Genomic DNA, 23,759 nt, shown 5'->3' with positions numbered 1-23,759 from the left:
ACTGGGATCTGTTTGTTTGGTGCCTATCGCTGTAAAATTTGAAGGAGGTTCATTTGCATTGTGTAGATGGCCGTTCCACATTACCCCCAGAGGGTGTTCCACTTTGCCCCAGCGGGTGTTCCACATAGCCCCAGTTGATAAAAAAAAAATAAATTCCTATTTAAGCACTCACCGTGTCACACTGCTGCAAGTACATAAACTGGACTCACATTGGTATGTAGTTCAAAGCTGGATATTATAGAAATAAACTAAAGGATGTCATTAACCTTAGCAGTTTACTTTAAAAATAACTCCCTTAAAACATCAGAATTGGAAAAAAGTAAATAAATTTTAATGCATGTCACATTACCTATATTCTTTTCCACAATTGACATTAATGTTTAAGGATCCAATTGAACACTTATAAGGCATTCTAACCTGTCTTACCAACATATAGGACTATTTGGTCCGCATTACCCCCTAATGCCCCACATTGCCCTGGCGTCCCACATAGCTTTATATATATATATATATATATATATATATATATATATATATATATATATATATATATATATATATATATATATATATATATATATATATATATATATATATATATATATTACATGGGGAAAAATACCATTACAATTGTAGTACATTTCGGGTCATTACATTGAGAGTGTGAGTGATATTTGAGGTGGCTATTTTACTAAGTAACGTATAGAAGTGGGTGGGTTGGGAAGACAGAGTGTTACTGACTGACTGTAACTGTTTGTGTGTGCGAAGTGTAAGTGATATATCAAGGTGCCTGTTGTATGCAACGTTCATAGGTACAGAGACAAAATTAGCGTGTAAATAGCGACTGTTGGTTATACATAGTGTTAGGAAGAGAATAGATAAACAAAGGCGGAGAGTTTAGTACAGAGAGACAAAATTAATGTTTAAATAGCGTCTGCTTGTCATCCTTTATTTCTATTTTTTTACAGCTACAACAATGTAAAAAAGCCCGCTATTCGCTGCTCCTATAAAAGCTCAGTGGAGTGGCCGAAAGAAAGATAAATTTCGGAAGGAGAGTATTTTTTAACAGCAGAGGAAGCTGTTCTAGGGGGAAAAAAGGAAACAATGATGACAAAAAGCCCGCCAATCACTGCTCCTACAAGAGTCAAGAGGAATGGCCGAAAGATTGGTCAATTTATGTCCTGATACCCTCCTCTTGAAATAGAGATACAGGTAAATGAAGATTGTTCCAGAGGTTACAAGCGTGAGGGATGAGAGAGTGAAGATGCTGGTTAACTCGTGCATAAGGGATTTGGACAGTACGTATAGGGGTGAGCTTGAGTAGAAAGTCAAAGCTGCGGGGCCGCGGGAAGGGGGCGACGGAATTTAAGAGGTTGAAGACTATCAGTAGGAGGAGGAGAGCTGATGAGACGAAGAGCCTTAGACTCCACTCTGTCCAGAAGAGCTGTGTGAGTGGAGCCCACCCCACACGTGAGATGCATACTCCATACGGAGACGATACCGAACGCCCAACATCGAGGAAGCTGATTTAGTGAGAGACGAGATGTGAAGTTTCCAGTTAAGATTTTGAGTTAAGGATAGACCGAGGATGTTTAGTGTTGAAGAAGGTGACATCTGAGTGTTGTCGAAGAATAGGAGATAGGTGTTTTGAAGATTGTGTCGAGTTGATAGGTGGAGAAATTGTTTTTTTAAGGCATTGAAGGACACAAGGTTCCTTTTACCCCACTCGGAAATGATATTAAGGTCTGAGGTTAAGCGTTGTGCAGCCTCCAGCCTTGAGTCATGTAATTCCTGTTGAGAGGGTCTTCTGTTGAAAGAAGTTGAATAATGCAGAGTGGAGTCATCAGCGTATGAATGGATAGGACAGTTTGCTATGGAAAGAAGATCATTGATGAGTAACAGGAAGAGAGTGGGTGATAAGACAGAGCTCTGTGGAACACCACTGTTAATAGGTTTAAGAGAAGAACAGTGACCGTCTACCACAGCTGAGATAGAACGGCCGGAAAGGAAACTGGAGATAAAGGAACAAAGAGAGGGATAGAATCCGATAGAGGGCAGTTTAGAAAGCAAAGACTTGTGCCAGACTCTATCGAAGGCTTTCGATATGTCTAGTGCAACTGAGAAAGTTTCACCGAAACGGCTAAGAGAGGATGACCAAGAATCAGTTAAGAGAGCAAGAAGATCGCCAGTAGAACGCCCTTGCGGAACCCAAACTGGCGATTAGATAGAAGGTTGTGTGGAAACTGGCTTTTGAATCTTCCGGTTAAGGATTGATTCAAAAACTTTAGATAGACAGGAAAGTAAAGCTATAGGGCGGTAGTTTGAGGGATTAGAGCGGTTACCCTTCTTAGCCACAGGCTGAATGAAGGCGTACTCCCAGCAGGAAGGAAAGGTAGATGTTGACAGGCAGAGACGAAAGAGTTTGACCAGGCAGGGTGTCAGCACGGAAGCACAGTTTTTAAGGACAATAGGAGGCACTCCATCAGGTCCATCAGCCTTCTGAGAGCTGTGAACAGAAATGTTTTTATTGCTAATATTTTTATTGCCATTTTCATTGACATAATATTTGTCTTTATATTATGGGCATTGTCTTGTTCCCTTCATATTATTGTCATTGTTTTTATTGCCAATATTTTACTGGCACTTTATCTTGCCATTATTTTATTCTCATCATAATACTGCTAGTATTTTATTGACACTTTATTGCCATTATATTACTCCCATTACTTCCTTATTACTTTATTTGCATCATTTTATTCCTATTATTTTACTGAAACAGAGTGATAACACGATGCTAAAAGGTTATAATTCTTTACCGACCAGGGGCAAGGTAAAGTAGGCTACCCCTGAACGCTCCCTTATTAGACTATATGTATTCAGTAGAAGATCCAGGAGGTTGTTCCTCGGGGCAAATAATCTTTACTTGAGGAGAACGAGCAGGAGGGAATGAGGGATGGCTGGCTGCAGGGCGTGGCTGGACGAACCTTCCTTTGGCACCTCTGAAAAGTGTGAAATCGTATGAAAGTTGCAATACCAGAAAATATATGGAAACTTGTTATTTGGGGTAAAGGTACAGGCCCCCGAAGTCTTGGACGGTTATGATGAAGCTAGGAAAGTAAATGGACCCTATGTATTGACTAGTATACTTTAATTAAACCATTTATTTAATTATATTCACTTAACTTTCGCGAACATAAGTACAAAGTCGGTAACCAGTCGAGCTATGGATGTCCCCACTCACAGGATACTTGTTCTGCATCTTGTGAATTAACCTGCCTTTGTGTGTGTGTGTGTGTGTGTGTGTGTGTGTGTGTGTGTGTGTGTGTGTGTGTGTGTGTGTGTGTGTGTGTGTGTGTGTGTGTGTAATTCACCTCTTGGTCTGCTGCGGGTCTCTCCCGAGACAGACAGCCGTTCCCCTACGGAAGAGCACAGAGCTAGTAGTACCGATCTTTGGGTAGGACTGAGACCACTCACACAGCACACCGCGACAACGAGGTCACAACTCCTTGCCTGACGTCGCGTACCTACTCACTGCTAAGTGAACAGGGCTACACGTGAAGGAAGATAAACCCAACTTATCTTCACCCGACCTTGGAATTGAACCACGGACCTTCTGGTTGTGAGTCAGACGCTCTACCCTGTGTGTGTGTGTGTGTGTGTGTGTGTGTGTGTGTGTGTAGAATTGGAAATTCAGTATAATTTGAGGGGATAACAACATTCCGGCGAGTTAGGGAGAGATCTGAGGCTCCGAGACGTCCACAACAAGGAAGGAGTTAATTAGACAAATAGACCCTTCGTGTTTGATGATGACGATGATGATGTTGATAATGCGAAAATAGATCCCTTACTAAGGCCGGTGTCACACTGGGCGGTTTTGCCGCGCGGTATTACGCGGCAGCCGCCCAACACCGCAGCACGCTGCGGCAGAATCGCCCTGCCGCGCTGCCGTTGCCCGCCGCGATTGAGGACACAACACACAATTCAATGCACGTGGTCACACAAGGTGGTTCTGCCGCGCGGTCGACCACCATGCTTGATGTTGATTTGATAGTTCATTTAGTGTAATTGTCAATCTTTCCCCGGCAGATATTGCCCTCCAATACTGTGTGTTTTGTTTGGAGATGTGAGGCCTTAGAACTTGCAGCAATTTATCAAATGACCTTGGTCATTCGGCAATTAGAAACATAAGAACGTCGGAGTCTGCAAGAGGCCGATAGGCCTGTACAAGGCAGCTCCTTTGAACCTAAGCTCCAGTGAATCTAACCCCACCTGATATCACTGTCCAAGAATTTATCTAATCTATTTTTTTTAATGCGACAGTTGTATTGCCACTCACCACATGACTGCTTAGCCGGTTCCTCTCATCTACCAATGTTAGTAAACCAATTTTTGTCTATGTCCTTGTTGAATCTGAATCTATCCAGTTAAAACCCATTACTACGTGTCCTACCTGGTTCTCTTACCAACATAACCTTATTAATATCCCCCTTATTAAAGCCCTTCATCCATTTATAAAACTCGATCACGCACCCTTCGCCTTCTTGAGAATGCATGTTTAACTGTTTCAGTCTTTCCTTGTATGGCAAGTTTCGTAGCCCTTGAATCATCATAGTCATCCTTCTCTGCATCGATTCTAACATTTTGATATCCATTCTATAGTAAGGTGACCATAACTGAACAGCATAATAAAGATGAGGTCTAACTAATGCTACATATAGTTTGAGGAAGACTTCAGCGCTTCTATTGATTACGCTCCTTGAAATAAAACCCAGTACCCTGTTTGCTCGATTTCTAGCTTGAATGCATTGTGCCCTTGGACCAAGAGCAGAGCTCACTAACACCCCCTATTCTCATAAAACTTCTCAAACTTTTCTCTTGTTTTCCTCCAAGCATGAAATGGGTGAACCCAATTTCTCAGACATGTGGACTCTTAAGTAATCCCTCTGCCTCAAGGACACAAACAACCTTGAAGTTGGCGCTGCCGCGCGGCGAAACCGCCCAGTGTGACATGAAGCTGGTCAATGTCATTATAAGGAATGTCAGGACACGAGCATCGGGGGGAGGGAGTATGAGGGAGGGATGGGAGGTATAGCTGTGACGTATAATGGGGTAGCGATGACAGAAAACGGATGAAGTAATGCTTGATTAGAGACTACAGTAAAATGTCAACTTTTAACGTTTATTTAGTTCTTACATTAAATTTTTGTTACCACACGCAATGTAATGTTATAGTTTTTTTTTATTGTGAAGACTTGGTAATAGGTTAATTTTCATGACGATCAAGAATCGATCAATTTAACAATTCGTTTATAAAAAGTTAGATTGGAAAACTGGTTTAACGATAGACTTATATGGTTTCCTTGCTCTTCATATGGGTTTCATAATTCAGTAAACATGAGGATAAGGTAGGACATCTACTACTACAACATTTATAGTTATAAAACTCTTTGGGCCCACTCATTTACTACAACCATAGGCGGCGGGGGAGGGTGGCTTTTAGGGCTTCAGCCCCAGATCTTTCATCAAAAGACCCAGATCTTTCTTTAAGGTTTTAAGGTGTTAAGATATTTTTTTTTTACTTAATTCATTATACAGTAAATTGATTCTAGTGTAGGACGTATCATAAATTAATTTTGTCATTATACCAAAGCCCCTTATGTCTCCAAAAGAAGAAGAATCTATGGGGATGTTTTTTATTTTTTTTCCCAGGGGAGCATACGCCCGGACCCCTCCCCATTGCCAGACAGGGTTTAAGTCCCCGATGTCTACAATGTCTGGCATCGATCCTGATTACAGCAGAGGATACTATCTGATGTTACACCAGACAGCCTATATTAGTGACATCACTGCCATCGTAAATCTGAAATTTTGCTTATATATATATATATATATATATATATATATATATATATATATATATATATATATATATATATATATATATATATATATATATATATATATATATATATATATATATATATATATATATATATATATATATATATATATATATATATATATATATATATAAAGTTAAGCGTTCTGCAGCCTCTAGCCTGGAGTCATGTAATTCCTGTTGAGAGGGTCTTCTGTTCAAAGAAGTTGAATAATGCAGAGTGGAGTCATCAGCATATGAGTAGATAGGACAGGTTGTTATGGAAAGAAGATCACTGATGAATAACAGGAAGAGAGTGGGTGATAGGACGGAGCCCTGTGGAACACCACTGTTAATAGGTTTAGGGGAAGAACAGTGACCGTCTACAACAGCAGAGATAGAACGGTCGGAAAGGAAACTGGAGATAAAGGAACAGAGAGAAAGATAGAATCCGAAAGAGGGCAGTTTAGAAAGCAAAGACTGGTGCCGGACTCTATCGAAGGCTTTCGATATGTCTAGTGCAACTGAGAAAGTTTCACCGAAACGGCTAAAAGAGGATGACCAAGAATTAGTTAAGAGAGCAAGAAGATCGCCAGTAGAACGCCTCTTGCGGAACCCATACTGGCGATGAGATAGAAGGTTAGAAGTGGAAAGGTGCTTTTGAATCTTCCGGTTAAGGATTGATTCAAAAGCTTTAGATAGACAGGAAAGTAAAGCTATAAGGCGGTAGTTTGAACGATTGGAACGTTCACCCTTCTTAGGCAGAAGCTGTACGAAGCCGTACTTCCAGAAGGAAGGAAAGGTAGCTGTTGATAGGCAAAGACGAAAGAGTTTGACCAGGCAGGGTGTCAGCACGGAAGCATAGTTTTTAAGGACAATAGGAGGCACTCCATCATGTCAATAAGCCTTCTGAGAGTTGAGACCAGAGAGGGCATAAAAAACATCATTCCTAATAATCTAAATAACAGGCATAAAGGAGTCAGAGGGGGGGTGAGTAGGAGAAACATGCCCAGAATCGTTCAGAGTGGAGTTGTTACAGAAAGTTTGAGCGAAGAGTTCAGCCTTAGAGATAGATGAGACGGCAGTGCTGCTGTCTGGGTTAAGATGAGGCGGGAAAGAGGAAGAAGTGAAATTGGAGGAGATATTTTTGGCTAAGTGCCAGAACTCTCTGGAAGAAATAGAGAAAACAAGGTGTTGACATTTTCTATGGATAAAGGAGTTTTTTTGATAAGTCGAAGAATATATTTGGCACGATTCCGGGCGGAAATGTAATGATCATGGTTAGAGGGAGTTCGAGGGCCTTGGTACATTTTGTGAGCTGCCTCTATCTTTGACAGCACGAGAACAAGCGTGATTAAACCAAGGTTTTTAGGATGGGGAGTAGAGAAAGTACGTGGAATGTATGCTTCCATTCCAGAGACAATCACCTCTGTGATGCGCTGAGCACACACAGAGGGTCTCTATCCTGGAAGCAAATCGGAAATGCGAAAAGTACATCCTCAGGTCGTCCCACCGAGTTGAAGCAAAATGCCAGAAGCATTGCCTCTTTGGAGGGTCCAGAGGGTGTACAGGAGTGATAGGACAGGATACAGAAATAAGGTTGTGATCGGAGGAGCCCAACGGAGAGAACAGGTTGACAGAGTAAGCAGAAGGATTAGAGGTAAGGAAGAGGTCTAGAATGTTGGGCCTGTCTCCAAGACGATCGGGAATACGTAGGGTGCTGAACCAACTGCTCCAGGTCGTTGAGGAGAGCAAAGTTGTAGGCTTGTTCACCAGGCTGGTCAGTGCAAGAGGATGAAAGCCAAAGCTGGTGGTGAACATTGAAATCTCCCAAGATGGAGATTTCAGCGAAGGGAGAGTGGGTCAAGATGTGCTCCACTTTAGAGTTCAAATAGTCAAAGAGTTTTACATAGTTAGTAGAGTTAGGTGAGAGATAAACAGCACAGATGTATTTAGTAATAGAATGACAATGAAGTCTTAGCCAGATGGTGGAAAATTCAGAAGAGTCAAGGTCGTGGGCACGAGAGCAAGTGATGTCGTTGCGCACGTAGGCGCAACATCCAGCTTTGGATTGAAATTTAGGATAGAGATAGTAGGAGGGAACAGAGTAGAGGTTGTTGTCCGTAGCCTCAGAAACCTGTGTCTCGGTGAGGAAGAGTAGGTGAGGTTTAGAGGAGGAGAGATGGTGTTCCACAGAATGAAAATTAGAACGGAGGCCGCACATGTTGCAGAAATTGATAAGGAGGAGGTTCGAGGAGTTATCAGGACACCTCTCAAGTCGGCAGCCAGAAGGGGAGTCCTCCCTGGGGGAATTTATGGTCCCCCCCCCCCCCAGGTGGAGACTCCGAGGTAGTGTTTTCGTTAGCCATTTTGAATTTTGAATTTTGGGAAAAGGTGTTTGTGTTTTGTGAATGTAGTGTGGTGTAGAAAGAGAGAGGAACTGTCTTTAGAGAGCATGCTGAACTGCTCTCTGGTGTTAATGAGACAAAAGGGAAACGGTTAGTGAGGACATGGTTTGGGTCTTTGTAGGGCTTCAGCACCTCCTCGCTTCTCATATATCCTCACCGGAAGTAGCTCACGCCCGTTCGGTAGGTGTCTTCCTACCTACTCCTACTAAATATATGGCTCTTCGTCTCATCAGCTCTCCTCCTCATACAGAGAGTCTTCTACCTCTTAATTACCGCCGCCATGCTGCCTCTTTATATCTCATCTATAGATATTTCAACGATGACTGATCTTCTGAAATTTCTAACTGCATGCCTCCTCCTCCCGCGGCCCCGCTGCAAGCGACTTTCTACTCATGCTCATCCCTATACTATCCAAACCCTTTATGCAAGAGATAACCAGCATCTTCACTCTTTCATCCCTCACTCTGGTAAACTCTGGAACAATCTTCCTGCATCTGTATTTCATCCTGCCTACGACTTGAACTCTTTCAAGAGAAGGGTATTTGGACACCTCTCCTTCCGATATTGACCTCTCTTCGGCCACCTCTGGATTATATTTAGGAGAGGTAAGTAGAGGCATTTTTATTATTGTTTCCTTTTTGGGTGCCCTTGAACTGTTTCCTATATATATATATATATATATATATATATATATATATATATATATATATATATATATATATATATATATATATATATATATATATATATATATATATATATATATTGATTAATGTTAAATTAAAGGTCTTGCTCTAGTGTAAGTTGCCAGATAGCTACATGATGTTCTCTTAAAATGCCGGTAAATAATAAACATGAAATGAATAACTCAAGTCTAAGCTTGAGGCTGTTGCTGGAAGGATAGCAAGACCCCCCGCGTTCAGGAGGGAGGACGTTCAATCCCGCCGGGTGCCACCAAGCTGGGAATTTTCAGCCGCCGCCGAGTGGCTTAAAACTATCCACATGCTGTCCAGAAGACAACCTATCAACCCGGACTCTAGATTCTAGGATTAAAGATGAGCTCGGGGAGGGCAGCATGAGCCAATGCAAGATGGCGCCACTATAAACACTCGCCTGCGCCAGAACGGGCTGGGTCGACCCACACCACCCCCAAGAAAGCCCTTGACCGACCATCAGGATCCCACCGGAACAAGCCTACAGGCGCAATAGGCCGCGACGTAAAAAAATAAAAAAAAAAAAGCTATCCACACATATATTGGCAAATACTGCTATAACTCACTGACAGCCTTTGCGTCGTCATTGAGGTAGATATGTATTATGTAAACAGTCGCAGCGCTTCAACACGAGTTTTTAATACGAGTCTATCCTTAAAATACGTTTTCTTCGTTATTTACTTCTAATCGTGTTCTCGGTAAACAAATTTGTAGAAGTAGAGAAAAAATATATTAATGAAATCATGAATGTTAAGCAATAGATTGCATGTAAAATAACTAAGTGACTTGAAAAACTCTTTGTGAATTATTAAGTCCTGAGTATATTTGGTCATTAAATGCTTAATATTTTTTTTTTGCGGAAAATTTAAAACTCAAGCCAAGGCTATCCACGCTTATGTTGTCGTATAGCGCCTCTCTGACAGGAGAAGGATGCTTGGACGGGTGATTTCTGACATCAGTGCCCTAAATTACGTAAGATAAGGCCATGTCCACACTTGCATCACGTATGGTGGAGCGAAAGACTTTGTTTGGCCCATAAGAACCGTACTATATAGCGACAATCTCTCTCTCTCTCTCTCTCTCTCTCTCTCTTTCCATAGACTCTGGCTTTACAGCAATGCCTGGCAATGTTACCCGGAGACCTCATGACCTATTAATACCATTGTGCAGGACATCACATCGTATGGAGTATGCATCTCATGTGTGGGGAGGCTCCACTCACACAGCTCTTCTGGACAGAGTGGAGGCTAAGGCTCTTCGTCTCGTCAGCTCTCCTCCTCATACTGATAGTCTTCTACCTCTTAAATTCCGCCGCAATGTTGCCTCTCTTTCTATCTTCTATCGATATTTCCACGCTGACTGCTCTTCTGAACTTGCTAACTGCATGCCTCCCCCCCTCCCGCGGCCCCGCTGCACTCGACTTTCTACTCATGCTCATCCCTATACTGTCCAAACCCCTTATGCAAGAGTTAACCAGCATCTTCACTCTTTCATCCCTCACGCTGGTAAACTCTGGAACAATCTTCCTTCATCTGTATTTCCTCCTGCCTACGACTTGAACTCTTTCAAGAGGAGGGTATCAGGACACCTCTCCTCCCGTATATGATCTTCCTTTCGGCCACCTCTTTTGTTTCTTTTTTAGGAGCAGCGAGTAGCGGGCTTTTTTTTATTATTGTTTTCTTTTTTTGTGTGCCCTTGAGCTGCCTCCTTTGTTGTAAAAAAACAAAAAAACGGAGCATCCTATCAAGAAGAGCTAAAATCTGGAATGACTTACCACAACACTTAAAAACTGATGAGAATATAAGATTGTTCAAACCAAATTAATAAAAAGGCTTCTTAGTACCTATGAGAACTTATGGTCACATTGATTTTTTAATTTATTTTATAGTGTTTTTGAATGGTTCATTGCGTTTTTTTTTCTCACATTATTTTTGCAAACTCCGACTGATTGCTGTAAATTTCATTATTTCAATAATAATCAAGCTATTTTCAAGTTTTTATTTCACATGTACACTTGTTTACTGCTAGAGTGATGTCAACTAAGTTTTTTTTTCACATGTTCGTATTGTATACATTTTTCACTTCGACTGACCTATACATTTATACATTGTTGAAATATATGTAAGCTATTATGCTTTATGTGGCCTAAACCTGTCCCTTGTTATGTACTTTCTTTACGAGTCTTCAGGTCCTAAGAAAGCCTCGGTTTAATGGCCCTGGCTTAAAATAAAAACTACATTTGTAATTTACCAATATGTATATAACTATTAAGCCAAAAATAAATATATCAATATATATATCAATATATATATCAATATATATATATATATATATATATATATATATATATATATATATATATATATATATATATATATATATATATATATATATATATATATCACACACACACACACACACACACACACACACACACACACACACACACACACACACACACACCGGGTTTAACGTTACCAATAATTTAGGCTTCTTAGAATAATTAGCGTATTTGTATAATGAATCGAGGCCGAGTGTCCATTTATGAGGGAGTAAGTCTGTCATTACGTGTGTTGATGGTTTGAAGTTTCTGGTTTGTGTTTAGTGAATGTGTTGGTGTGTGGTATGTTGGTATGTTGTGGCGTTTGTTGATATATGTGGTGATGGCGTTGGTGATACTGCGGTGAACTAACGTGAGATAGAATGTAGATTGAGGGGTAGAAACACATATGGCAACTGGTAGACTCTCACAGAAGTAGTTGGTGAGGCAGAAGGAAAAGGAGTAAACGAGTGTCAGTCTTATTGTTGTTACCATTAGAAAATCCGCCTTCAACCTTATGGTACCTTCACTAAAAACTCTTCAGGTTACCTTGGCGGATATCCCCAGCCAAGGAAATACCATTAACCAGCACCATCTTTTCCCAAAAAATCCCCCAATCACATGTAGCCGGAGTTGAAGGGATGGAGGGAGTGGCTTTCTTTTCGCTTGGCTAATGATATACGCGTAATGGGGAAGGGCAGGAGCTTCTATGCGCTGGTAACTGGGGGCGGATAAGATGTGGAGCGATGCAATGCGGACGTAACGATGTTGTTGGGCTCCTCAACATCGTGATCTTACCTGGCGGCAGTGCTGGAATTGTATGCGTATAGTTGTGTGCTGCTCATTATTCGCTTGCTGCCTTGCTTCCTCTGATGATGCGTGTTGTGTCAGGAAGCCAAACCCATGTCCCTGCCTCCCCGTCCTCCTTACACGTGACAATCTTGCCAATAATAATGGTAGTAAAAGTTGTGTGTAGCTCAATATTCTCTTGCTATCATGCTTCCCTTGATAATATGTATTGCATCAGGAAGCCAAACGCATGTGTCTGTCCCCTCGTCCTCCTTATGCGGGGAACAGAGTAATAAAGCTTCTGGTAATGGTAATAATGAAGAATAAAGCGAGGAAGAGAAGGTAGAGTGTGGGAGAAGACAGTTATGTCATTTCCTGCGGCAGTAATGATCAGGAGAGCGAGTCGAGTCAGACTGCAGCAGCTGCTAATCTAAACCAGAGTGAATGTATAGGAGGCGAGGCTACACACACACACACACACACACACACACACACACACACACACATGCACACACACACACAGCTCAATCGGTAGAGCGCTGCACTGCAAGGCTTTACGGCCAAACAGGCAGCGGTTTGAGCCCCAGTCAGGCCGGATTCTTTCTGTTGACAAGGAGTGGTTACTGTCCTCCCTTGAGCAAGGGGATGGGGGTGTGGTGTGAGGTCCTGGCAGTACCCAGAGATCGATGATGATGAGCACTTGTTCACGTCGGAGGGTACCTGCTGGCGGGACCGAGTCCAACTCGTGATCAGGCCGAGGTGAATTACACACACACACACACACACACACACACACACACACACACACACACAAGACTTTTTAATCAGTATTTATCATGGGAAGAATACTTTCTCTTTGTAATGTTGACGGGTATTGTATTATTGCGTGTGTGTGTGTGTGTGTGTGTGCGTGTGCGTGTGTAGCTTCGCCTCCTATACATTCACCGGTTTTAGGTTATCAGGGTCATTGGATCAAAATGTACATCCGCTGCATCAAAATCCACAGCCTCGCCCAAGTTTATGCTATATATGTACAGTGTGTAATTGTGGTCTCGTGGGCTCTCTTTGTGGCGCTGTGTCGCTTCAGTCTGTACATTACGTTGGTTGAGCTCCGTCAAAGCCTCTCCGACCCTAAGCTGTATACGCTCTCTGCACTAACCTGCTCAAGGAAATGCCGAGAAGCAGGACGCGGGAGAATATTTGGCAGGGCGGGGACACAGGAACAGCAAGAGGAAAAAAGAGAACATGATCAGTAGGGACAGGAAAGAGAGGGTTACAGGAGGAGGAGGAGGAGAACCAGAAGGAAATGGGAAATGAACAGCGAGAACAAAAAGTATCTGTGGCTACAATTCAATGAAGAAAAGGTAAGTCCTGCACCATGGGAGGGGATATCCAGCACACCAATACCACATGGGAAACACTCCACTATCCACCATAGAGGCAGAGAAAGACCAGGGACTGTATGTTATCAGGCTACCAGTGAAGAGATATCCAGCACACCAATACCACATGGGAAACACTCCACTATCCACCATAGAGGCAGAGAAAGACCAGGGACTGTATGTTATCAGGCTACCAGTGAAGAGATATCCAGCACACCAATACCACATGGGAAACACTCCATTATCCACCACAGAGGCAGAGAAAGACCAGGGACTGTATGTTATCAGGCTACCAGTGAATGTGAAATCTGTGCCAATCGCAGCAGACGTGTAAACATGTAAATATTACTCCTAAATATCTATCCGTTTCCACTTCTTCTCCCTCTATCTGTATAAATCCTCTTAGACTAGGCAACCTCATGAACGAACGATGACGCACATAGCTTGTGCGGCTGCCGAGGGCAGTCATCATTTCGTCTCGATAGAGTTCGCATCACACGCTCCGTGTAAACCACAAAACCAGTAAAAGGACAATTTAAGCAAAGACTTTAACTCCAAACCTGCTAAACTTATATTGGTGGCAGCGATTACAAAGCGATTACAAAGCGATTACAAAGGATTTCTCATAAAATAATACTGGCCTACACAAAGCGCCTCAAATTACGTGGTGACTCCTTAGTGGCAACGACTCAGTGAACCAGTGTGAACTCAAGCACAACCTCTCTACAATTACGGGATTACTACACTCCCTATGAGACGACTACAAGCCCCATATAGTCCATAGGCCAAGAGCCAAAATTTCACGTACCGGTACCATCTGGGTGGGCAAATTCTAGTTGCTATTTTTCACTTGGTATATATCCCTAGATAATGTTTTGATATGATAACACTCGCAGAGGAGTAGCTTATTGGTGGTTATCACCTCTTGAAAAGACACACTCGTCTTGCGTTTTTTGAGGGACATTTTCCCGTAAAATCCATTGTAGTGTAGTTATTGTTCTACCCATGACCTATTAACCACCAACAAATGCATGCAAAAGCCCCATGCACTAGCCCACTTATATATTATCGTGTACATGTAGATATCCGGCCTAATTGGAGCAGATTTTCAATGAAATTTACAATATTTGTCCAGTACGTCAGACTAAATAAGAATACTTGTGCAATTTTCCTTTGTTTTCTGCTAACACTATTGCACATACAAAGATACAAAGGTATGCAAGAGAATTGAAGAAATAATAAAAAAAATTGGGCATTTAAGCAAGTTTATTAGTTATTATAAATAAATTTCCAAATCCCTGTACGTGTAACTTCTATAACTTCCGACTTCATTTGTGCAAACACTGTGACATATATAGCAAAACTGCATAGAGACAAACCTGTGCAAAATTTGATTTACTAAATCTTTAGTCCATATACTTTTTATGCGTACGATGCACCGTATCCTTAAAAAAACGGAAAATATGAAAAAAATAACCTTTAAAAGTGTGTTTTTCACAAAAATAAACAATAAAGCTACCAGCACGGAACTGTTATCATACATTATTTTACTTCTATTGATGCAAAAAACAAAATGACACAGGTATAGTTTTGCCCACTCGGATGGTACCGAAATCTGGTCCGGCCCATGGACTAATAGCTAGTACTTGCACCTACGTCATGTCACCACCTACATGGTATCACCAAAACAACAATCTGTGCCGCCACTCAGCAAACGTCCGTAACCAGTCTACCCAAAAATCCCACCTCAATTAACGGGATTAACCCCTGCCGAACTCCCCCAACCCTGTATCTTCACAGTCACAAGAGGAGGAAGAGCAAAGGCAATAGCTCCACATCTACATCTACAAGGTAGTAGCCGCGGCCAGGCAGCTCAATTCAAGTGCGTCAGCGTGCCGTCAATCAAAAGATCGGCAACACCCACCCCCGGCTAGAGGAACACGCCGCACAATTTTGGTTTGTCACCTGCACTATCACTAAAGTAAGACGAAACGTTGTTCCATATTTAGTACATGTACCGTCGAAACCCCCCACTTCAAATAACATTCTCACCCTCGTCTCCCATTCTCCACTAAATTACCCTAATATAATCGCCACTTCATTTGTTCTTAATCCCTTACACGGATTACATTTAAATTCCTATCCCTACTCTCTTGTAATCCATACCGTTCGCCTTCAGCGCTCCTCCCCTCCCCGTTCACCAGCCCTACCCCTCTTTTGCCGGCGGCAGCCACGTCTTGCTGATCCTAGTGATATGTGTCGCCATCTGCACATCTGCTGATCCCAGTCATTTATGCCCTTGTACCGAACCAATCTTTCCTCAAGCGAACTCACGACTGCTTCACACCCAAGGTATCTTACCATTTCCTTACGGATTACCTACGAATCTTCCTATAAACTTCCCTTTAATCTTACTTAAATTTTCCCTTCCTATAATTTTCCTTATATACGTCCTAATATCTCCCCTACATTCCAGCTTGTGCCGGAGAGCAGAGAGAAGTGAGTTAAACCACATCTCCTGCGACCCAGTCTCCCCCCTCACCATACATCAGCCATACCATCCTGCTCTGGTCTCCTTACAAATGCATCGGACGCAGCTAAGTGACTCCCCCGTCTAACTCCCCATGTCCCAGGATCGAAAATTGGAAGAGGCTCTATCCTCTGACTTCAGCGGTTTAACGTTTGGTAATCCCCATCACACAGTCCTCCGTTCAGGAGCTGCTTATCCAAAACCTATTCCCCCAGCACCCCCATTACCTCCTGCAAAGAAGCTCCCCTCAGACTTTTCACCAGAGCCTTCCCAGACTACTTCCTCTTCCCAGACAGAACAGCACCAAAGTGACACAACCATGAGTGACAAACCTCGAAACGTCATTTTAAGGGGCGAGGATAAAAATCCAAAATATACGGGCTCAGAGGAGACCGGCCCCGACCTCCTAACTCACCTTCAGAGGGTAGAGGATGCTTTTACCAAATTCCAATATACGAATGAAAAGGAGAAATTGGCCCACCTTTACGACAGCATCCACACGGGCCCTTGTCGGGCTCAATCCATTATAAAAAGTGACGCATTCAAGAAAGCCGAAACATATGATGAAGCGAAAGCAAATCTCATCAGCCATTTCGGCTCCACATGCAAACAGGGTGCCCTGTCAGTCTTGTTCCGCCTAGCGGCTACCTACCGTCCCAAAATAAAGGCTAATATTGCAGTGGATGACTGTTTAGGCGTCGCGGTGGAGCCTTCACAGAGTTTGAAACCCAATTCCGTCACTCCCCGTGGACTACCGATGAGAAAATGAACCTTGAGGATGTGCCGCCTTTTCTCATACTTTATCTTTCTCCTAAATTGCACGGAGACACTCTTCAAAGAGTTACAAAAGGAAGAACCCCTACCACAAGGTAGATCCCTTTTCAAACACATCAGTACCCTGTCGGGACGAGAGCCACCAACAGAACCCACATCCTCAGCGGTGAGGGGCGTCAACATTCAGAGGGGGCGTCCCCAAAGTCGCTCCCCGGCCGGAGCTCAGACCCCTAGGAACCGCTCTGCCACACCCTGCGGCCGCCGCCCTTACAAAAGAGGCAGGGGTCGCGGGCGTGGCTATAACACTCAATATTGTTACAACTGCAGAATCACAGGACACCATACACGTAATTGCTGGTACGGCAGCAACACCCAACAGTCAAATCAATATTGTTCCTACCATAAGACATCAGGCCATAACACCAAGGATTGCCGCGCGAGGCCCCGGGGAGGTACCTCGTCGGGGGAAGCCTCGCGCGCCACGTCTCCCGCAATAACATAGGCTCAGGTACAAAATCACACCAGGTGTGTGGTATTCATACAACACCCCCAACCCGCACACCTTTAAACAAACCAAGTACATCCACAGCTCATTTTGACATTGAAACCCAACCTACGGATGTTGAAACCACTACCATGAAACACCATCGCCTCGCTCTTTATCCCCAATCCTCCCTTGCCATGACTGTCCCTGCTCAGTGTAATGGTCACCAAATTAGTGTTTTCATGGACACAGGGGCATGTCCCAATATCATAAACATCGGAACATTGCGTGCCTTACATGACGCAAAGACAACCTTGGTATTGGAACCTCCCTGCCTAAAATTAAGTGGACTAGATGACACATCATTTAAAGTAGTTGGACACACCCCCTTGTCTATCCAGTTGGCTAACTCCCTGTCCCCGATTACAGCCACCTTTCATGTGTGTCATGGTTTGAATATCCCAGGTGATATTCTTTTGGGTCTTCAATCTATGCGGGAACACTGCTTGTCCCTAGCTCCAGCAGAAGATTGTGTTTACCAACATGAAACACCAATTAGGACACTCACGGCCCCAAAGCCATTATTGTGCACTTCTCCCTCCGCCGATGGAGAATATACTCATCTTTCTAGCGTGGCCCAGCGGTCACTGGTTGATAATTCATCTCCAGCAGTGCATGTTATTAAGGAACAAAGTGCATCATCCTCCAATACATTACCTCCCTCTCCCTCTTCTTCCTCTTCGCAAGAGCATTTGAAGGTCCACGGCATTCTGGCGAATGACGTCACGTTAGAAGGGCGTGGATCAGCTATGCTTCAAATGCGTCTTGCTGGTATAAGTGATGAATGTGAGGCTATCTGTATGAGTGAGAGCTTGAAGATGAAAGCCATGACTATGGAGGATGCACTTTGCAAAGTAGATAAAAGTGGTCAAACCTTCCTAATATTGCACAACTCCTCCCCATACGTACGCAAGTTCCGTCAAGGGACATGCGTCGTTGACTTTGAAGTTCTACCTGAACGCATAGGTAGCGTACAGGAATCAGAGATCATCTCCCCCTCTGAGATCTTGCGGAGTGATCATCATAAACAAATCGTAAATGATTATCTAGCTACTCATCTCGAAGATCTAGCTTTTCCAGAAGCAAGGGAGAAATTGCACAACCTACTAGAGACATACCACTCCATTGTCAGTCTGCCGGATGATCCTATTGGATCCACAAATGTCTACCTTGCAATCACAAATTTTAAATTAGCACTGCAGGACACATTTACACTGCTCAGAGACGTGTTAGATGGTGTTGTAACCCCTTCCCTTCTCACCCCTCAGGAACTTATGCATGTCATTGATTGGGCCAGAACAGAAAAAGGCTTAACTCCTGTTTTCAGTGAGACCCAGGTTCAATATTATTATCCCTACATGGAGGCAACATTGACTACAGATGGTATCTTGGTGCATATACCCTTTAGGTCGCCAGATATGTTCACTATCTATCACATTCATCCATTCCCTACAGTTGTCAATTCTTCCATCTACCAACTATCTACATCTCATACCACTCTCTTGGTTTCATCAGATTTCATGCACATTGCTTTTCCAGCTGACTTTCATGATTGCCATATCACCCGATTCCAGATGTACCTTTGCCCTGCTTACCAGTACGTCTTTTTGCCTACCAGTAATTATCCTTGTGAGCTGGGTCTAGTTAGAAACTCCCCAATTGAATCTCTGTGTGTTTTCACCCCAGTCGAGGATACCACCATCTTCCACCTTAGAGTGAAACCCTGGCGGTACTTCTATTTCCATCATTCCATTGCTCTTACAGTCACTTGCCCTGGATCCCGACCTAGCAACACCGCTGTCCACGGCTCCTTTGTCATCTTGGAGGCCTGCAGTCTCACATCCCACAACCTGACAACTAAACAATCTAACCATCTATTGCTCAACCAAACCTTTCACCCCTACAACTCAAACCCTTACACCCACTAGGAGACACCTTACCCAAACTCATTGCACCAAACATCACCCTACAACCCATTTCATCTCTCACCATATGGCCAGACCTTCGCCCCGACACTGTATACCCCATCCTCGCGTCACTGACTACAGTACTCACGCTCACTGTGATCCTAGCTACCCTACTCATTTGTGTCTTCCACCGCCGCTACGCCTTCCTGCGTCGAGCCATCCTCCAGCGCACCTTACAGCCAGCAACGGCATAGACCATGTTCCCATTGTCCTATAATATCTTTTTCTCCTTGAGCATAAATATCTTCATATGCCATTTATCCCTAACCCGAGGACAGGATAATTTCTTTACAATAACTAAATAACATGCAAGTCCTCTGTGATATGTATCTATTTGCCATTTCTATATACACCTATATATCCATATACCACCACTTTTTTTTTTTTTGTTTCCATATTTTAACTTAACTAAACCATGTATGTATAACCATACCATTTAATACATGATCATGATAATATTTTCTATTATATATTATTTCTCATATTATATTTAGTTAATAACTCATTCTCCCGGGAGTTTAGATATTAGGAATTTTTTTTTGTGCACTTGTCTTTATTTGTTTATACACCATTACTCTAGGTAATGTAACCATGTGACAATTGTTTAACTTACATTTAACTGCTATTTGTCCCTCATGGGCTTATAATCCTGTAACCCATTCATTATTTTTTTTTCCCATTCCCTTATACTGTGTACTTCCTTTCTCGTCTTCATGCTTTCTATACCTCATTTGGCCCGGCCATCCTTATCCATAGAGTTTTACTTTCATCGTGGCGTGGGCGCCACGCTAGCCTGACCGAGCATTGTAAACATGTAAATATTACTCCTAAATATCTATCCGTTTCCACTTCTTCTCCCTCTATCTGTATAAATCCTCTTAGACTAGGCAACCTCATGAACGAACGATGACGCACATAGTCAGTGGCTGCCGAGGGCAGTCATCATTTCGTCTCGATAGAGTTCGCATCACACGCTCCGTGTAAACCACAAAACCAGTAAAAGGACAATTTAAGCAAAGACTTTAACTCCAAACCTGCTATACTTATAGACGGGTTAAACCTTTATGGAGTATGTGGTGCTTTTCTTGAGGGCAAAGAGTCGTCTGTTTCCATCTGTGGCTTTGGTCTTGGAGGAACCTGACTCGCCGCGCTCTTTGTAGCGGATCTTGCAGCTGGTGATGATCCCATTCTGGTGCTCGGCCAGCTGAGGCTCCCAGCAGATGATGAGGCTCTGAAGGGAAAGGCCGTGTGAGGGAAAAAAGTTATACGATAAATTATCAAAATACAATCTTAAAAAGTTTGAACATTGTGTGAGGCCATGAATGCTTCAACTTAACCCCCTGACTGTGAATTTCCTACCAGAAGACCTCACCAAGCTACAGGAATGGAACACAAACCGGCTGCTACAATTCAGTGGAGAAAAATGTAAAGTCCTGCAGCTTGGGAGGGGATATCCTGCGCACCAATGCCACATTGGATACACTCCACTATCCACCACAGAGCCAGGGAAAGACATGGGAGTAAATGTTTTCAGGCTACCAGTGAAGGCCAAATCCGTGCCAATCGCAGCAGACGGGTCAAATATAATGAATGTGCAAGGGTTAAAAATACTGAAACAATGAATGTGCAACTTGTAGAGATGATGTGAAGGAAACGAACAGAGCAGAAAGCTATTTAAAAACGAGTTTCACAATGTATCTTTGCCTTGGAAGCCTTCCACAACTCACCCTTGAGCTGGCAGCCTCAACGCTCACATTCTGAGGCTCCTTTGAGGGCACGTCTGAGAAGGTTCTGGCAGTGACCTCCGGGTGGCGTCTCCCCCGCCATTACTGTTGACGGCGGTGAGCCACACGCTGTGCTCAGTGAACTGGTCCAGGCCTTGGAGGTCATGTGACGTACCAGTGACCTTTACTTCGTGTTCTTCTGCTGACCCAACCTGAGGAGAAAACTACAAGGGAGACAATGGTTAAGATACACACTGGGACTTGTACAAACACACGGCTATGGTCACCCTCTACTCAAAGGAAGGTCACTAATGACACACAAGGATATGGGGAGACTTTTGTTAGGCAACAGAGACTCCACATTTAGCACACAGTTCTATAAGGCCGTCCACACCTGCGTATAGAACATGGTGTATCCCGTGATGGGCGTTTTGGCCAGTACGGGCGGCGACCAAGTGGCCTCCAGACTGGTGGGTGAGGTGGAGACAACTTTCAGACTCTGAGGCGGAGGGCAGGTCCAGGTCCGGCTTGGTGAACACCCGCACCTCGTGTATGGAGGCGCCCACCAGGCCGCCGGAGGTGTGGGCCGCCACCCGCACCATGTAGTTACTCCCGGGACTTAGGTCGCTGATCTGGGTCTTGTATTCATCCCGTCCCTCGCTGGAGGAGCTGCACTCACGTTCTGGACGCGTTCTCTGCAGTGAAGGGAGGAAAGTGATGTGTGAATTACTTACTTTTGATGAAATGTTGTATATGTACTCGCTAAAATGTTATTATTTCTTTATAATCACTGGAATGGCAGTTGGATAACTCTGTATTTGCTAACTACATCTTAACAGTAGTAGTATTGTGTTGAGTTTTTCATGCAATAAATATTCCCAGGTTGTGTCCTTTGGTTCTGACATGAGTGATCCTTCCTGCTTGTAGAGGACTGAGTATCCCAGGAATAATTATTGTGAACAGCATAAAGACTAGTAGGCACAGTGACTGTCAAGGCCCACACCAAGTGAAGGCAAATGATGTAAACAAGCTGTGTCAACAATGAGCAGACATTCTAAGTATTGAAAACAAGGAGTAGTAGTAGTAGTGGTGTGCCTGAGCTGCCCCACTTACTGTGTCTGTGACCTGCCTTGTGCGTGGGTGGGGGCATGCTGCTCCTCCCTGGAGGTGAGCCCAGACAACGTATTATCAAAATACCACAACAAAATAGTCATTCTCGGGTAAATCACATTTTAGTGAGTCAGTAACTCTCAGCACCGGCTTTGATATTTCCAAACTTCAGGACAATCAAATATGAACACATTACTGGAGACGTGTGCTTTGCCCACAGTGTAATCTATGCATTTTATTCAGTCTTCAAGGAATAATAAACACAACAAAGGGTTATGCTTACAGCCATGCCAAGAAAATCACATGCATCAACATCAATAACTTGGGTAATGTACACTTTTTAAAACTGCAGCGTCTGTACCAGCGGCTGCAGCTGCCCGCCAGAAACATTGGAATACATTCAGTAACCTTGCAAATGTTTGCGTCTGGGCTTATTAGCAACCTGGAATTATCTGGACTAGTCACTGCCCGTGTCCAATGCAGACAACACTACATCAGTACTCATGAATGCAAACAAAGGGCTACAGTGTGAACAGTGTCTGCCCCGCACGGCACCGCTGCTTACTTGACTCAAGGACACACAGCTGGGCGTCCCCGGCGGGCTGTGCGCCACACACTGGTACATCCCGGTGTACTCCTGGCACACCAGGCCAAGGATCTACAGGTTGTTGCCGCTCACACTCTACAGGGAGGCTTGGCATTACACACACCTAACACAACACAGCTGTGTTTTGTGTAGCTATTGACAGCCTTATATTTATCTCCCTGCATAGAGCCTTATATCCCTTATCTACTGAAATCCCTTATGTATCTACTTAGAACCTTGTATCCCTTTTCCTTTACTTATCTCTTTAGAACCTTATGCATGGAACCTTATGGATTCTAATGTATCTCTTTACATACCTTATGCATCCATTTGGAGCAGTGGTTCTTAACCTTTTTACTTCCCCGCCCCTTCCAGGAAGTGGTCCTTCCCTCCACGCCCCCTTGCATCTAGCAATAAAATTTCCTTACAGATGTTAAAGAAACTGGCAAGCCCTAAGTAGACTACAGGAAACTGAAGTAATGGCGATACTTTTGCATTTGTTCATAAACTTCTCAATATTAGCCCACGCTCTTGGTAAGAGAATAGCAAATATAATTAGAGAAATTCCTAGTTTTACCCTAGGGCTCGCACCCCCCCTGGAAATTACTGTGCTCCCCCTCAGAGGGGTGCACCCCCCAGGTTAAGAACCACTGATTTAGGGCCTTACATTCCTTTCCCCTTATGTATGTATGTATGTATGTATGTATCCACCAATCTATCTATCTTATGAATCTACATATCTCTGTCCTTTTAAACCTGTAACAGCGATAAATTTCCACACCGCCACAGAAGTCCGGCTCACCTGAAGGTATTCCGTCTCCACCAGCAGCTCGCCGTTCTTGAGCCAGTGGAGCGAGGGCTCTGGCTGGCCGTACACGCTGCACTCCAGCTCCACGTTCTCCTTCTCATAGGCGAGAGCGTTGGCCGGCTGCCTCAGAAACCTCGGAGCAACTGTCACACAATTTTCAAGCTTTAGTAACTGAGAGAAACATGATGACTGAAGAACACTAAGATTTTTACTATGCCAAACTTTA

At 43.4% G+C, this 23,759-nt stretch overlaps 1 protein-coding gene across 2 annotated transcripts; it reads right to left on the bottom strand.

Moving 5' to 3' along the window:
• Positions 1-21,117: 21,117 nt before the first annotated feature.
• Positions 21,118-23,759, bottom strand: LOC126991597 (uncharacterized). 2 transcript variants are annotated; one of them, XR_007745689.1, is made up of 3 exons: positions 23,528-23,759; positions 21,424-21,724; positions 21,118-21,253 (listed from the first exon to the last, which is right to left on the bottom strand). XR_007745689.1 is itself a non-coding variant. In XM_050850303.1 (2 exons), the coding sequence occupies exons 1-2, from the start codon at positions 22,762-22,764 to the stop codon at positions 21,371-21,373; spliced, it is 414 nt and encodes a 137-aa protein (XP_050706260.1). In that variant the 5' UTR covers position 22,765; the 3' UTR covers positions 21,260-21,370. The 2 variants fall into 2 exon arrangements, 1 of the variants encoding a protein (XP_050706260.1); XM_050850303.1 differs by lacking the exons at positions 21,118-21,253; positions 23,528-23,759 and adding an exon at positions 22,705-22,765 and having other exon boundaries at positions 21,260-21,724.

This window comes from Eriocheir sinensis, unplaced genomic scaffold, assembly GCF_024679095.1.
Source record: "Eriocheir sinensis breed Jianghai 21 unplaced genomic scaffold, ASM2467909v1 Scaffold303, whole genome shotgun sequence".
Classification (NCBI taxonomy): domain Eukaryota; kingdom Metazoa; phylum Arthropoda; class Malacostraca; order Decapoda; family Varunidae; genus Eriocheir; species Eriocheir sinensis.
Note: the sequence above shows the minus strand (reverse complement) of the source record. Positions and strands in the feature narration are given on the sequence as shown.